We start from the raw sequence: 17,476 nt of genomic DNA, 5'->3' as shown, positions 1-17,476 counted from the left end.
TAAACAGTGTACAATAATGTGAAATTTAACTACAAATTATGTATTCATAAATACATCATACACACGCTCGAAATGACAAATATATTACTTGAGTCATACATATATACCACACATACACTCGTACCCATACACACACATCCTCGCATGCCTGACAGCATATATTAAGATATTAACATATGGATACATCCATCCTTTCTATTACAATAAATAATTATATATTTACCATGCCATTTGGGTCTACACATACACATAAGCATACGTATCAACATAACACATACACAAGACTGATATAATACATACATGTACGCCTGTTATTTACTTAACTACCAAAAATCTTCCTTCATGCTTTAATTAATTCTTTACGGGTTGTAAGTTTACCCGGATATGCAATTGATATTAAAAGGTTTTTTCTTAGATATAAAGGGGAGACCACTTTTGGTTAAATTTGTTCATTGTGTTATTCAAAGAAGACATCTTTTTTTTCAATCTGTTGTTGAATAATGCGTCTTTTTCCACCATTGAAAGACGTTTCAATATTTTTGAATCGACATGTATAGATATAATATTTAATAATCAGTATGAGATAGTTTATGATAGGTGGACCCTTTTCACACAAAAATAACACATCCTTGATATTCATATGATCAATATTGATAATATTGTTATTCAAGTCATTCACCCAAGCTATTAAATAATTCCATATATTGTTTATTTTCACACAGTTAAAAAATAAGTGTTCAATTGATTCTGGTGCATCTCTACAAAAAGTACATAGATCCTCATCCTTAACATTAATTTGGTAAAGAAAACTGTTTGTTGTTAATATTCTATGAAGAATCTTGAATTGTAGATTTTGAAGTTTTGTGTCAATTGTCACCAGAAAGCTTGTTAAATAAGTTTTAGCAAAAAAACTTTTTGACAGTTCATGATCCCGAGGGTTCTTGTCATTATCATTCATGTCATATTGACCATTGTGTCCATTAATATCACAAACCTACGAATCCGAGAAAGAAAACCTGGAACCTATCATTTAAGGCCCAGGGTCGCTCACGTCTTCCTCATTTAAGTAAGGCGGTACTGGTCCCAGGTTTAAATTTAGGAGCGCCTACATTAAACAAAGTATTTCGAAGACGATTTTCAGGTCGACTTTCAATCAATTTAAACACTAGATCAAAAAATTAAATATAACCATCATACGGTAAACACACTCACATCATTGCGACGGAATAATAGGTTGTAGGCAATCAAAGAAACTGAAGTTCGTCGAAAAAATCATTTTGCGTTCAAATTAGAGGGATCCGAGAATCGTAATGTAGAAATTGTTTTTGATATTATGTACAATGTACCGACAAATTATATACATGTATACATATATATCGACATTTATGAAAAGATATCACACCCAGTTACTAGGACATGTCGAGATTCCGGAAATATGTTTAGACAATCAAAATTTACTTGTGTTTCTGTTACATCTTCCGAAAAAATAGCATAGTTACTGTAAATAGACTTTTTTTTTATATTTGGAAAATATATTTACTATGCTTTTATAGAGCAGGAGTTCTAACTGTAACAGTGAATATCACTAGATGCCAATACAAACTTAAGGGTAGACACAAACAACTGGGTAGGTAGGGTTAGCGGAACCACAATATTGTTTTATTTGGCCTTAAAACGCACGAGGACAAATTGCGTATACAAATTAAAGTCGAACTGTTGTTTCCAGTTGATATTTATATTGACAGTTAATTACTCATAAGGGTAAGGCAAGATAGGGAATTCAGTATCAGTACTGTGTTTTTAAAGTGAAATCTGATGACTACCAATCCTCTTGACGTAAACGTTACCCCTCGTCTCTACTTCCGGGGATATAAACCATATCTCAAAGCGTTCGCCTTACTTATATCAACTTTAGTTATACGTGTTATCATATGTCTTTGTCCACAGGACCACTACACTGGCACGAGAAATTCACTATTGCCAAAGATGGCAAGCGCCAGTCTCCGATTGACATCCAGACCAAGGAGGCGCAGTACGATCCGAATCTCCAGCGTCGGCCAATCATGGTGAATTACAAGAGCGAGATGGGTATGGAATTGGAGAATAATGGCCATTCCGTGAAGGCCCAGATGAAGGAAAAATCCGGTAAGTACGACATGTAAAAAGTCTCTACAATTTATTGCTGACGTGAATAAGATCGTTATTGTCGTGTGGAATGACTTTAAGCATTGGCCAACCTGTGAATTCAAATAGACACCTGGAGCGGCCAGATTCTTTCAAGATGTATTCATTCATCGACTAGTGTGTATCTGTACAGATAAGATCGATAGGTGATGGAGTACAACTCGACTCATAGATAATAATTTAGCAGCCATGACTATGACGTCATTTCCGTTACAGAGTTGAGAGGAGGCCCATTAGAGGGTACCTACTTACTGGAGCAGTTCCATCTCCATTGGGGGGCGGAGAACGGCGAAGGATCGGAGCATACCATTGACGGAAACAAATATGACGCGGAGGTACAGTGTGTGGCACGATTTTAAAGGATCTTTATATTTATTTATTGGATAAGTTTTAGGCGTCATGCTTTCAGTTTATATAAAGATAAAACGGTGACAGTTAACGACTGTCCAATGAAAACTCTTGTTTTGTTTGTACATTTGTATTTTCAATTTATACAAAATGCGTCTTTCAAAATATGCATTTCATTTCTGTAAATGAGTAACTATAGGCATAGAATTTCGACAGTATATGAAAATTCCGTAATAGATAACCAAACCTGTATTATCTCCCCGAATAGCTTCACCTCGTCCACTACAACTCAAAGTATGAGACATTCGCCAAAGCCGCGGATAAACCGGACGGACTTGCTGTCTTCGGATTTATGGTCAAGGTAAGAGGCGCTGTAATGGAGGAGTGGGGTGTGTGGCCGGCCTCTATCACATACGTAATGGAGGAGTGGGCTGTGTGGCCGGTCTCTATCACATACGTAATGGAGGAGTGGGATGTTTGGCCGGTCTCTATCCCATACGTACTGGAGGAGTGGGTTGTCTGGCCGGTCTCTATCACATACGTAATGGAGGAGTGGGGTGTCCGGCCGGTCTCTATCACATACGTAATGGAGGAATGGGGTGTGTGACCGGTCTCTATCACATACGTAATGGAGGAGTGGGGTGTCTGGCCGGTCTCTATCACATACGTAATGGAGGAGTGGGGTGTGTGGCTAGTCTCTATCACATACGTAATGGAGGACTGGGGTGTGTGGCTTGTCTCTATCACATACGTAATGGAGGAGTGGGGTGTGTGGCTGGTCTCTATCACATACGTAATGGAGGAGGGGTGTGTGTGGCCGGGCTCTATCACATACGTAAAGGAGGACTGGGGTGTGTGGCTAGTCTCTATCACATACGTAATGGAGGAGTGGGGTGTTTGGCTAGTCTCTATCACATACGTAATGGAGGAGTGGGGTGTGTGGCCGGTCTCTATCACATACGTAATGGAGGAGTGGGGTGTGTGGCTGGTCTCTATCACATACGTAATGGAGAAGTGGGGTGTGTGGCCGGTCTCTATCACATACGTAATGGAGAAGTGGTATGTGTGGCCGGTCTCTATCATTTAGTGATGCATTTAAAAAAAGGTTTGGTTCTTATAAAACTTTTATATTGTTTTAGCAATAGAACATCAAATTAACTTCCGTTTTCTTTTTGTTGTAATGAAATTCATAATTAACAGTTACGAATATTCTGTAACAATTGCGCCATCACCTTGGAGTTTCATGTATATCAACCCTTTATATTCAACATTAAGAGGAAGGGTCGCAAAGGAAATCATGAAGTTTAATCTCTTTGTTTTAGAAATCCGATACGATTAATACTGTTTATTAACCAATATACGATGAAATTGGATGTTTTTCAGGTTGGTAAGAGTAACGATGGTTTTGAAAAGATTTCAAAGGATCTTGGAAATGTATTGGTGAAGGGGAAAAAGTGCAATATGGCCGATAAATTTGACCCAAGTTGCTTGTTTTCTGGTAAGTGTGTAAGGGGAGTTAACCGTAGAATTATCTGCATGACTTTGTACAAATGAAACTAGCATATATTATATTGTGCCGTATAATAAACTCACACAAAATGTTAAGTTGAATTCATTAGTATTGCAGATTGTGCTCGCTATTGTTGTATGGGGGCTGCAGGTAAACTTTGACAGCACACATGTTACCTGTTTAAAGGAATCTTCTATGACGATGTTGCAAACAGACTAGAAGTTTAGTTTTTTGTGTTTATTCAATCACAATACCCATAGAAGATGTTTGATCATGTTTTCAAACAGTATAATTTGTGTTCAGTTTACGTGCACCTATATCAACGACTAAATCGCTTGGATTTTTTTCCCCGGAGGAACTCCCTCGCAGAGTGAGATTTTCTTCTTGGATGCTAAAATAGTTGCCAGGAAAACAACCTCAGTTGGGTTTCACTCTTGCACATTAAAAACAAACTTTCAACACATCTTTGCTAGATGCAGAACAGTGTTTCATAATTTAAACAATAAGAGTTATAACATTTTTAAAGTCAGTCTTGGAAGATAATGACAGAAAACGGTAAAGGTGCATTAAACGGTAAAGGTGCATTAAACGGTAAAGGTGCATTCAAAATGACACGCGCCACTGTTACCACGCGTGACATCATCAGAAAATTAGGACAAAGAATTTCCCAATATTTTTATACAAAAACATTTGTGTCATTGTAGACACTTTGAAAATATATTGGATACAAATATAATGGTTTTGAATGAAATTTGTACGGTAAAATAAACCGGAGTTACGGGACTTATTCGGTTTTACATTTACCTCCTTTCTTCCTGTAAGAAAAGATGACCGCTGCAGCCTCTGTTAGGCCAAAAGAAGCCCAGTGTCTTCTTAGTAGCTATAGATTGTACAACTCTGATTATTCAATATATATCTTTAGAACTACAGATAGAATGTGTTAAGAAGTTGACATAATTGCCACTATGTTGTCACCAACAAAAGAGAAAATGTTAAAAAGGAGAATTTCCTATTTGAAATATAACGTAGCTTTCTGACGACGAGAGTTTATTTTTTTATATATTGCGTCAGAGTAGGCCGGGTATTCATATTAGTACTAGTCTATGGGAAGTGTATCTGTAAAGCTATGAACTGACATATTCGAGTTGTCTTTATTTGAATTTACAGATCTGACGGCGTACTGGACCTATGCGGGCTCTCTAACCACACCCCCACTGTACGAGAGCGTCACCTGGATCGTGTTCAAGAAGGCAGTGGAGATTTCCCAGGAACAGGTACGTACAGATGCATGCATACATAACTGGAAGTGTCGCTTGTGATATCAATTCCTTCCAACAGACTACTGTAACAGTCTGATTCTAGGGGTCTCTTTGTACAGATCACTCCAACGCTAACTTTGTTTCCATTCTGATTTCTTCCATATATATTAAACCCTAAAACAATAAATTAAATATTCCGCATTTAAATACCAACAGTAGCTACAAAACGCAACAGATTAACGCATGCTACTAACTTAACGCTTCACTATATAAATACTTCCAAAAAGGTATGCTGAATAACTCAGGCGTTATCACTACTCCAATTTAATAGTCGCTTATCATACAACCAATGCGGTTCACAGTAGTATTTGACAAGTATCATAGTTAAAATTATACATTTACATCCATAATAGTTTAACAACAATACAACTACTTGTACAAATCGAAATCACATAAAAACCTACCTCTTCATAGACGAAGATGGTCTAACTCCAGGGAGACAACCCGTACGTGAGTACGTGACCAAGTAGCTAATAGTGCGCATACAATGCTACAAATAAAAAAATAATGACAATTACTAAAGATGTACCAGTATCGGACGTTAACAAGAATGTTTAATATAATCGACATGATGTTAAACTACTTATCAATTTAACCAAAATCATTGTGGATAAAAATAACGAATAGCACAAAATGGCGGGTATAAGTCAAATAATTTCAAATTTAATTGGACAATTAATTTATAAAGTATATAATTTACGTCATAACTTTATCAAAGTGTTATCAAATGTGATATAAATAATTAACAATCACTAAGATCTTATTAAAGTACTCACAATTTAGAATTCCCAGCTCACTAATAAGCTCTAAGTCTGCACAATTTCAAAACACGTCCGATACGGCCATTCACTTGTACGGGAGTGAAAATGCCCCCAAAAGCGCGGTCGCGCACTGACCCATGGTCAATCTGACACGAAAAATAGATAGGCCCATGAACCTTGACAAACAGGTTTGCACATGTGTCATATGATACAAAGCAAAGTGTACATGTATATAGATACACCTTATAGTAAAAGCACAGCACTTAATACTCTGCTCTTAATGAATAATCAAGTTTAAAAACAACCAGCTTTACCAGTAAAAGATATTACTGTCATTAAATAATGACAATGCTACACTACATTAGGAAATTATTCATTTCCTTATTTCATTGTTGTTTACCCAGCACTTCCTCATTACTGTAGGTAAAAAAATGTGTGAACATTTGTTAAAACAAGCTTTTAAAATAATTAATACGGAACATTTTTTACAATAAAAAACACTAACATACACGAGTATGAACCATCGAACGCTCGAATTCACGTACATTTACACAGCCTTTTACGACGGTTTAAAACACGGCCTTCTTGTCCCAGTTGCTCAACGGCTTGTTAACTGTTACCAGTAGTTAGGGGGAAATTCATTTGTTGCCACTGAGAAACATGTTGCAAGATAAAAACCGCTTTTTGTTTGTAGTTTGATTTTGATTTTTTATGTAACTCCGAAATTTACTGTGAGGAAAATAGTAAAACGATGTTAAATGTTTTTTTGACAGTGACTTTTTGAAGGCCCTTTGACGTCTATATTGCGTATTTCCATTGGTTTTACAGATGGACTCACTCCGGTTGCTTCAAGACTCCGAGGGAAAAAGCATTGTCAACAACTACCGACCTCCACTTTCGGTAGGAGACAGAGTAGTCAACAGCTCCTTCAGTTAATAAGCATGTACTTATAGTGTCTATAGACAACAGGTCATTGTGATGTTTACGTCACTGTGATTTTTAACACTGCACGAAATGTATACGTCACAGTGATTTTAGCGTCACTGTTGTGTAAACATTATGTCGTTGTGTTGAATACGTCACAATGATGGATTTGTCTATGTGGTGTGACGTCTTTATGTGTGTGTTCGCGTCACTATTTGTAGTGGACACGTCACTTTTTGTAGTGTATATATGTACTCAAATCATTGGGTGTGTCTACCAGACCAGGCGTCGCTGTGCTTTAGATAGACCAACGTGTGACAGTTAATGTAACGGACCGTGTCTCGACTCGATGGCTGGAACTGGCCAACAAAGGACCTGGAATATTCACTTGCGAGAAATCTTTTTTTTAAACTCCATTTCACGGTGGACTGTTTAATAAAGACAAGCTTTTTTTTACGTTATTGCAAGACAATTTAACAGTTATTGTATTTCTTATATTTTAAATTCTTGGAGGAATAATTGTTGTGATTTTGGAATGTATTGTAAACCTTGTTACACAAATAACCACATAAACAGAAACGGTAATCAATTCTAATCTCTTTAAGGAGTTGTGATATAAAAAATAATTAAAGTACAGTAAATTTGATTATGGGGCGGTATATCAGTGTTATTCTCTTTTATCAAACAAATGCATCGACCGAAGTGATTTTTGATTTATGACTTTCAAAGTTTCATAATTAAAATTAAGAGTTAGTCTGTTCTATGCATTGTAGATTTACTTTGACTTTTAATTGTATTTTCATTAGAAGTGATAATAGTTAACTGATGGTAGATTCAATATCATGTACAGTGTAGCATCCCCTGTGTTCATAATGCTACCACTTTACAGCATTCCGTACCATTGTTTCTGACGCAGAAAGAATACTATATTGCTAAAGTGTGATGCTCTGTAATAATTCTATGACGAATAGCTAAGACAGTACAGTGCATCATTTATAGTCTATTGACATTTTTTTATTTGCAATACTTACCCTTACTCACATAGATTCAATCACATATGATTATACAACTTTTGCTATTTTACATACTAAAGAAAACATTGTTGGATAAAGGCTGCTTGTGATGTGCGCAATTTAATTTTACTGGTTTGTCTCCGCCTGCTTTAGCTTGAATTGAATAACAAAATGTCTGGGATGGAGTTCTCTTGTAGAAGTAAGACCTTTTTACAGAAATGTTATAATGTTTATCATCATCATCAGTGTGTTTTATTTTTAAATATAACCATACTAGAACATTACCGTGTTTATGTATATTAAAATGAGGTTGGACGAAAAATGCCAATTTCAAAATCACAAAAGAAGAAAACCTATGGCAATCTTATGTTGAATTTTATATTATTGTTAAGTTGAAAAGCAGATTTGTGATGAAACATAACTATATATATGGTTGGTACTTTATTTACAGAATAAATTTGAGAGAATTTTAACAAATGCTTTGTTTTATTTTGAATGACGTATTTCTACAGTTACTATGCCACACTCACACACAGGAACAGCATTCATGTTACAATGAAGTAAAACCACAGTCCTATCCAGCTGTATTGACCAGGCATGGGTAATGTTAATTAATTGCAATTATCATATGTTTACTCAGAATATGAGTGTTTTTGCATATTTGATAACTTCTGATCACTCCTGATACCACTTCCGGTCACCCGTGTGACAAGTTTCTCGTAATGCACCCCATGTTCGGAACACCTCTACTCCTGTATTGGATATGGGCAGCGCCCGAAGCGTTCCGTGTAAAATCCGGATTTGCGCTGTCAGTTGTTTTTTTGCTTAGACAGTGTGTTGAGCAGACGTCAACAAACAAAATGTTAACAAACCAGGGAGAGGAAATACTTAATTCTCTAGCGTCTAGAATACTTGAACACTTTGGTCCCTCGGGCTGATATCGGGACTCTCGGGCTGATAAGGGATATGATATCAAAATGGTGATATAATAACCACTAATTAATTACATTTTGTTAAGTAATTGGATGTAATGTTTAATTGAGGATTTTTTCAATTTCATGTAATGGTAATTTAATTAATTACATTGAAAAATGTATGTAATGCCCAATTACTTTTAATTGCTTCAATGTTGAGTGTTGATGTTTCATGCATCCTTTATACAATTTAATCAAATGGAAAGTTTTAAAAATAACTCTTTATTATGTATAGGACACAGGTAATTAGAGGTTACACCTGTATCGACACTATAATCCCCTATTCCTAGCTTAGCTATTGTCCTCCTTCCCAGAGACCAGGTAACTTGTGATTTTAATAACAAAAGATTGCCACACAGTGAGTACATGTATCATAACGGGGTAGACAATTCAGAACATTCTATCTTTGTAAGGGTGAATTTATAGTGAATAGTAGTACTAACACTGAATTGAGCCATTTTTAAATTCTCAAACACACAACAGGGTATTTCAAGGCAAGATGAATTCTACAGTTTTCTGCTAGCAACCTCAAGGAAAAGACACCAATCTGGGTTGGCACCAAAATATCTCGACAACCTTTGTATTGACATGGAGGATGACCCTTTGTAATTTTGGCAAACAAATTCTGTCCAATACCCTGTTCTGTTTAAACTCGCTATCAAGTATCAGCCGAGAGACTATTCGGTATAGACGGGAAGATATTCCGCCCGGACAGATGCCGTCTAGATGACGAAACGTTTGAGCATCTGATATTGATAAAATGCAATATGCATGTTATTCGAGTGTATACTTACATTTTGTATATATGTAGTGATGTAAATTACCTTTATGAACCACAAACAACAAGTTACTAACAAATAAAGGTAAATATGTGTCATTTAAACTTGCCTTTTTATTGGCTTGGATTAAAAATAATAAACCCAGAATATTAAATAAAAGTGATGTGTAATGGTACATTGGCAATGTAATTGTAATGGTAATTAATTACATTAAGAAAACCATGTAATGGTAATGCTACTTTTCCAATGTAATGTGTAATTTAATTGATTACATTACCAATGTAATTGCCCCATGCCTGGTATTGACACAGTCATACTTTGTAAATTTTATTAAAATTGTCATCCTTAAAGAAACTGCGATTCGAACCATGGACTTCAGAATGCTACACTTTTGCTCTAACCAACTGAGCTAACAGGTCAGCGGAAGTTAGAGGGAGGTTACTGTAAATACGGAAAAATAACTGTACAGTGGGACAGGGATCCTAATGACAGCTCTGGCTCATCTAGGACATGCTTCTGTTGGACTCGCACCTGATTATATCAGAGCTAGCTGATACAATCTTTTCATTAGTGTGTGCAAAACACGGACATCCACGACAAAGTGGCAACATTTTGGACATTAACGTTTTGACAATATATCAAGATTGGCAGTATTACTTAATGTATACGATATTTTTTTGTAGTTTGGAAAGGGAAAGAAAAACAAACAAACAGTGGTTAAAACGATCAGGCAGATAAGGAAAATGTCAAAAGGGATAACAATAGTTAAAACCGCAAAAGTAATAATGTGTACAAATGTACCAACACAGTTTAAACACAAAGTTGGAGAGCAAATGGAGCAGGCAGGGAGGTGGTTGAGACAGTAATTAAGAGCTGATTAAGAATTGGGGAGGTCGGTAGACATGTGTTTCTGGTTCATGGAGCTCGAGCCCTTTGACTTATAGTTTGAGGTAGCCTAATGAAATGTACTAACGACTATAACCTTCTGTTTCGAAATATTCGAACTGGTTTAGGTAAACAGGCAAATTTTGTTCACGTGAATCTCATTTCACATGAAATTCACGTGAAATTCACGTGAAATTTGATTCACGTGATTTTCACATGAATTTTTCACGTGAAATTCACATGAAATTCACATAAATCTCAAATGCAATTCACGTGAAATTCACGTGAAATTTGATTCACGTGATTTTCACATGATTTTTTTCACGTGAAATTCACATGAATTTTTCACATGAATTTCACATCAAAATGTTCACGTCAATTTCATGTATGAGCTCGTTTCAGGTGAAATCCATGTGATTTTCAGGGGAAAGTCATGTGAACCAATTTTGCCTGTGCAGAACACTGTAATATTTATTTGGATTGCAGTTATATGATTTGTCTGTTTTCATAATGTTATTCCTATGGAAGACACTTTTTCACCATGCAGGATAATCCCAATTTGAGACTTGATGTTAGGGAAATCTATAAACTTCTAGACTGGAAACACGGTTTTCGGATTTCTTATGCGATAAGGATACATGTTAAAAGGGAAATAAACCGAGGCCGAAAACGAACCACGTTACAATTACACTTGAATTATAGAACCAGGATACAAGACAAACCGCTCTAGGTTTTTATTTCATATAGGCATATGATTAAAAAATATACAAAACACGAATAAATTAATTAACACAGTCTGTTCCATTCCATGATACATGCCTATTTATTTTTCAAAACATTTCTGCTTTGCTCCATTTTTCCATATTTCTCCGCCTTTTCCCTCAAATGTTCACCCCTTTCCCTAATTATACCCCCTTCATACGTTATTTTTTTTGTTCTGAATTAAGGTCACATTAAATTTCGTGTAGAATGCATTTTGTTTTTCATATATTTTCATTTTACTTTAGTCACATTTTACAACAAGGGAAATCCAATAAAATTAACTGAAGGCTTAAGTAAAATAAAAACAAATTAAACTTGTTGGACATTATATACATGAAAAATAAAATGCATTCTACACGAAATTTAATGTGATCTTAATTTAGAACAAAGAAAAATATGAAAAGAACGGAAGTTATGGAAAAAATGGAGGGAAAAGGGAGTAAAATGAGGATATAGGGGGAGAAATGTGGAGGGAAAGAAAGTAAATGAGGGGAAAAGGATGAATGGATAAGAAGATAACTCATACTTTTATAAATTTAGAAAAAAAATGTCAAAATTAAACTGAGCTTATTAATTAGTACTAACGGAAACTGTATAACTGAGCAAGGTGGTGTTTTGAATAATTTCAATGGTTCTACAAGAAATTTTATATGTAGAAAACAAAATGGAAGATGTTAATCTGATTAGGCTGCTGACAGAATATGAACTCAAAATATCGGAAACAAGCGTAAGTTAGACTTTGATGAGTTACCAATATCAATCCAATCAGAATATCTGGCCCGGATGGGATTATGGAAAAAAATGTAGGTACTTTCAATTGAAAATCATAAAAAAACAAGTTAATCGAAAGCAAGTAACAATCACTACACGCCTTAAGACAATGCTGTATACAAATAACCGGATAACAATACCACGAAAATACCACGAGGCGAAGCACTGCTTGAGAAGTAAACCCTGAAAGTGCAACATCCTCATTGGTGAACATGGCGGTCATCACACGAGCCTACTATGTACTGAGGTTAATACATCGACATGCTGTACATTTGCACAGGGGGTACATTTATAATTGCAGACAGTTAACAAAAACTCACACAATAAGTTGAAAAGTGTATATATATAGTGTTTATTTGACGACTATAAAATCGTCTTTAGCAATAACGTGTTGGAGTTACCTCCCTTTAAATGTTTACTCTTGCCCTATGTTGTTATTTGACCAATATTGAAATTGCATTCACAATAAATTGATTTTGAACACTGAAATTTATCTTTTTCGATGGCATATTCTGATTAAAGTGAACGAGTAGCTATACACTTTCATTCTTTTCCAACCTTAGACCTTTTTATGTACGAACCTATTCGGCTATGCATGTATATATCTTGCATCGGCGATTAAGATACGTCAACTTCCTCCCTGATTCGTTACCAGATACTTCCTTATATGGTGTCTCCTTATCTGTTATTGATATGACTTCAATCTCTATCATTATTACCGATTACATAATGAAGTACTTTTTGTGTTTATCAACGTGATTTTATCTATATTTGCCCATTATGCAGCTCATTGATGTTGCAAGCAAACTTAATCGTCAAAGCGAGGACACAGCAACAGTGCTAAGTACATAGAATATCAATTATTTGAAATTTTGGAACAACTGGAAGTAATCCCCAAAACTTATCATGCACCTGGTAATGATTTCCGGTCAGCCGTGCATTTTGTATTTTATAATGTAAGTTTTAACTCATGGCTGAAATTAAGCATGAAGGATGGATGAAATATCCTCAGTTTTTATTATTTTTAGACGTTTTTCCGAAGTTGCTATAGATACGGGATAACGAAAAGTGATATAATTCAAATAATAATTAACCCAGAGATATATAGGCCAACAATAACAACTGGGGAATGTAGATAGGAGAGGAAAGACACGTAAAACGGCAGTACGTCAACACATAAAGACAATACTTCAAGCCGATACTTCAAGCCGATACTTCAAGCATAGACAAAAGTAAAGAGACAACATTAACCCCGACGCAAAACTGAAGGCGGAACCATGTGTTCGCGAAAGTTCAATGATCTAGTACCACATGTGGGACCCTGTTGATATATCCAGTAAATCATACAGTTCGTCAATGGTCTAAAGGCACAATAAACCAGTGTTTGATCAAGTCAGTCGTCACATAATAATACATAAGCCACCCTAAAGCGCTTTACAGTACATAGATATACAATTAATACAATTAGGATATACAATTTTTGAGGAATTCACAGGAGCTGCCTGACCAGGCGCTAACTACTAGTCCTATGCCACCTGGCTAATATCACCCTATGTGTGTATGCCTGCGTGTGTGCTGGAGATATTGCCACCTCACTTGAATGCTACATCACAGATATCACAACATCCACCCCAGACCATTGTATACTCCTCCTGGGTTGTTGGAGTTGTGTGGTCAGGAGAAAACACTTTCTCTGATATTCCATGCGTGCGACGACTTCGAGGATCGAACCCCGACCGCCTGCGTGAAAGGCCGAGGTGTTAACCACTCGACCTATCCGCCCATAGAGAATTGAGGTCACGATGATGACGTTAACAGTTAAAGTGTAAAGTAACGATTCTCCGATAGGAAACCTTGCCTTACTAGTTTATTGTTCAACGGTACACAACTATCCAGAAACTACCGCTTCTTAGAGCAGAATCTGGTTAGAAATATCAAGAGGAAAATACATGAAGGGAAACACATATTCAGAAATTCAGTATGTCGGGGCAGCGAACCAAACGAAGTAAAATGTCTTTTCTTACTTCCCTTTATAACTATTTCAATATCATAAGTGGTACTGAAATTTAAAAGGATTAAAATCCACGTATAAAGTGTTCTGAGTTTTTTTTAGAAATACGAGTCAAAGGAAGACGCTCCTATAAAACCCGTAGTAACGCTAAACAATAAAAAAATAGTTCAAGTTTAAGTCCATAACATGTTACCAATATTCTTTTTTTCTTCTACATTTTCCTTTCCCGTGTCTCCAAATAAAATATAATCCGTTGTAGTCCGCTTTGGTTTTGTTTTGTTTTGTTTAGTATTGTTTAACGTCCTATCAACAGCTATGGTCATTTAAGGACGGCCTCCCCTGTGTACAAGATGCATGCGTGAAGTGTATGCGTGTGTGTTTTGGGAGGCTGCGATATTTTCGTGTTTGGCTCCTTATGATAGCGCGGAACTGATGCCGAGTTTATAGTGCTACCTCACTGAAACATACTGCCGAAGACGCCCAGCAAGACACCCCGACCGGTCACATGTGGTCTCGTGGGAATTCTATCAGTGGAAACATATTTCGCAATGGCGATACTATTCTCGTGACAAATGTACAAATAGCAAAGCAATTAAAGATGATAGAGCACTCACGCAGAACCGTCTAGCTCCGTTTATAGATAAGCAAAAAGTAATCAATTGTAAAACGGTATAAAAATAGCGGGAATAGGAAGATCGAAGCAGTCGACTTTCGATAGTCGTCCTAACTGGATTATAGTAGCATGATGACACGAAATTTTTATATTAATTTTGATATCAGCTATGGACGATTCCTACATCATCAATCCTGATTTTCTTTTAACAGTTTTCGTTTTAACGATTGTTTTCTAAGTATCCACTATCGACCAGGCTATATGATATATTTTTGGGAAGTAACTGGATTTAAATGAGTTTGTTGGTGAGGAATGATTTGTGACGTCGGAACAAATTTCAATATGATCCCCGCTCTGTTTTCAATGGTAATCCGAAGCTAGAGGGAAACAATTATTTGTATGACAGACAAATACTTCTATACTTAAAATAGATATAAACGATCGGAAGTAGGTCCTCTATTATCTAAGATATTTTTTTTGTACATTGTATATTGACAGCTTAAGCTGTGTCGTGCACAGATAGAGTTGCTCCTGATTATCGATCGCTCAAGGGAGCATGTTGACAACAAAAGCTTTCGAATCCGACCTCCATGTCTACTGTTCAGTTCATTGTGTGCTTTGTAAATACTTGTCTATAAACAACACCGCTTATTATACCTATGACAATGCTAACTTAAATACACATACGTTCTGATGGTGTAATTCGTACATTGGAGATGAATTTTATTACTTATTTATATGTGAAAGTGATTAAGTTACATGGCTAAGAGATAAATATATACCAAAATATTATTTCACTTATCCAAGTCAAATAAAAATGCAAGGGTTGTTTAATATATTTAATGTAAAAATGTACACAAAAGTTTGTAGATTCCTAGAAAAGCTTGAAAAAATATATTAACTTAATTTCTGTACAAGGTTGTGCTCCTTCTATATGTAACTATGCTATATACAATGTTGTAATTGGGTACATCACACGACATATTTACTATATGTATTTGACCTCTTGTTACACACGTAAGTGTGTCGGAGTGAATAAATAAAACTTACAACTGGTAGGGGATTCTTCTGTCTGATTTGTTTACCTGTTTAAGAAATGTTCAATTCATTTCGAAAATTTCTAAATAACGTTTGTTCGATCGCGACACCTAGAAAATGAACAACTAGTGCTCTTGTGAGTGGATCAGCACAGACAACTGAACCATTGAAATTTAAGGACAGGCATTCTGCAGTACACACCGAGAGTTTGTAAAAACATGTCCACAACTTCAGACCAATATTTACATCTATTGTGTATTGTAGTAAAAAAATCATGTTTCTCTCTAAAGACATAACAAACTAGTATTGACGTAGACTTACGGGGCGGGGGTTGTAACTAGTATTTACGTAGAATTACAGGGCGGGGTTGTAACTAGTATTTGCACAGAATTACAGGGCGGAGGTTGTATTTAGTACTTACGTATATTAACAGGGCGGGGGTTGTAACCAGTATTTACGTAGATTTACAGGGCGGGGGTTGTAACTAGTATTTACGTAGATTTACAAGGGGGGGGTTGTAACTAGTATTTACGTAGATTTACAAGGGGGGGGTTGTAACTAGTATTTACGTAGATTTACAAGGGGGGGGTTGTAACTAGTATTTACGTAGATTTACAAGGGGGGGGTTGTAACTAGTATTTACGTAGATTTACAAGGGGGGGGTTGTAACTAGTATTTACGTAGATTTACAAGGGGGGGGTTGTAACTAGTATTTACGTAGATTTACAAGGGGGGGGTTGTAACTAGTATTTACGTAGATTTACGGGGGGGGGGTTGTAACTAGTATTCACGTAGAATTACAGGGCGGGGGTTGTAACCCGTATTTACGTAGAATTACAAGGCGGGGGTTGAAACTAGTATTTACGTAGAATTACGGGGCGGAGGTTGTAATAAGTATTTACGTAGTTTTACAGGTCGGGAGTTGTAACTAGTATTTACGTAGATTTACGGGGCGGGGTTGTAACTAGTATTCACGTAGAATTACAGGGCGGGGGTTGTAACCAGTATTTACGTAGATTTACAGGGCGGGGGTTTTAACTAGTATTTACGTAGAATAACAGGGCGGGGGTTGTATATAGTATTTACGTAGATTTACGGGGCGGGGTTGTAACTAGTATTCACGTAGAATTACAGGGCGGGGGTTGTAACTAGTATTTGCACAGAATTACAGGGCGGAGGTTGTATTTAGTACTTACGTATATTAACAGGGCGGGGGTTGTAACCAGTATTTACGTAGATTTACAGGGCGGGGGTTTTAACTAGTATTTACGTAGAATAACAGGGCGGGAGTTGTAACTAGTATTCACGTAGAATTACAGGGCGGGGGTTGTAACCCGTATTTACGTAGAATTACAAGGCGGGGGTTGAAACTAGTATTTACGTAGAATTACAGGGCGGGGGATGCAACTAGTATTTACGTAGAATAACAGGGCGGGGTTGTAACTAGTATTTACGTAGAATTACAGGGCGGAGGTTGTAATTAGTATTTACGTAGAATTACAGGGCGGGGGTTGTAACTAGGATTTACGTAGAATTACAGGGCGGAGGTTGTAATAAGTATTTACGTAGTTTTACAGGGCGGGA

The 17,476-nt window shown here is 36.4% G+C and overlaps 1 protein-coding gene across 5 annotated transcripts in view; it reads left to right on the top strand.

Annotated features, from left to right (window-relative positions):
- Nucleotides 1-8,536, top strand: part of LOC110447613 (carbonic anhydrase 2-like) — a 66,664-nt gene extending 58,128 nt beyond the window's left edge. For all 5 annotated transcript variants that reach the window (XM_021493412.1, XM_021493413.1, XM_021493411.1 and 2 more), the window contains exons 3-8: nucleotides 1,948-2,145; nucleotides 2,401-2,519; nucleotides 2,801-2,893; nucleotides 3,916-4,030; nucleotides 5,210-5,316; nucleotides 6,951-8,536. In XM_021493412.1, coding sequence (XP_021349087.1) covers nucleotides 1,948-2,145; nucleotides 2,401-2,519; nucleotides 2,801-2,893; nucleotides 3,916-4,030; nucleotides 5,210-5,316; nucleotides 6,951-7,058 — 740 coding nt within the window. In that variant the 3' untranslated portion in view covers nucleotides 7,059-8,536. The remainder of the gene's footprint in view (nucleotides 1-1,947; nucleotides 2,146-2,400; nucleotides 2,520-2,800; nucleotides 2,894-3,915; nucleotides 4,031-5,209; nucleotides 5,317-6,950) is intronic.
- The last annotated feature ends 8,940 nt before the right edge of the window (nucleotides 8,537-17,476 follow it).

The sequence above is a fragment of the Mizuhopecten yessoensis genome, unplaced genomic scaffold (genome assembly GCF_002113885.1).
Source record: "Mizuhopecten yessoensis strain PY_sf001 unplaced genomic scaffold, ASM211388v2 scaffold3537, whole genome shotgun sequence".
Lineage (NCBI taxonomy): Eukaryota > Metazoa > Mollusca > Bivalvia > Pectinida > Pectinidae > Mizuhopecten > Mizuhopecten yessoensis.
The sequence above is the reverse complement of the archived record's forward strand: the minus strand, read 5'-3'. Positions and strand labels throughout refer to the sequence as shown.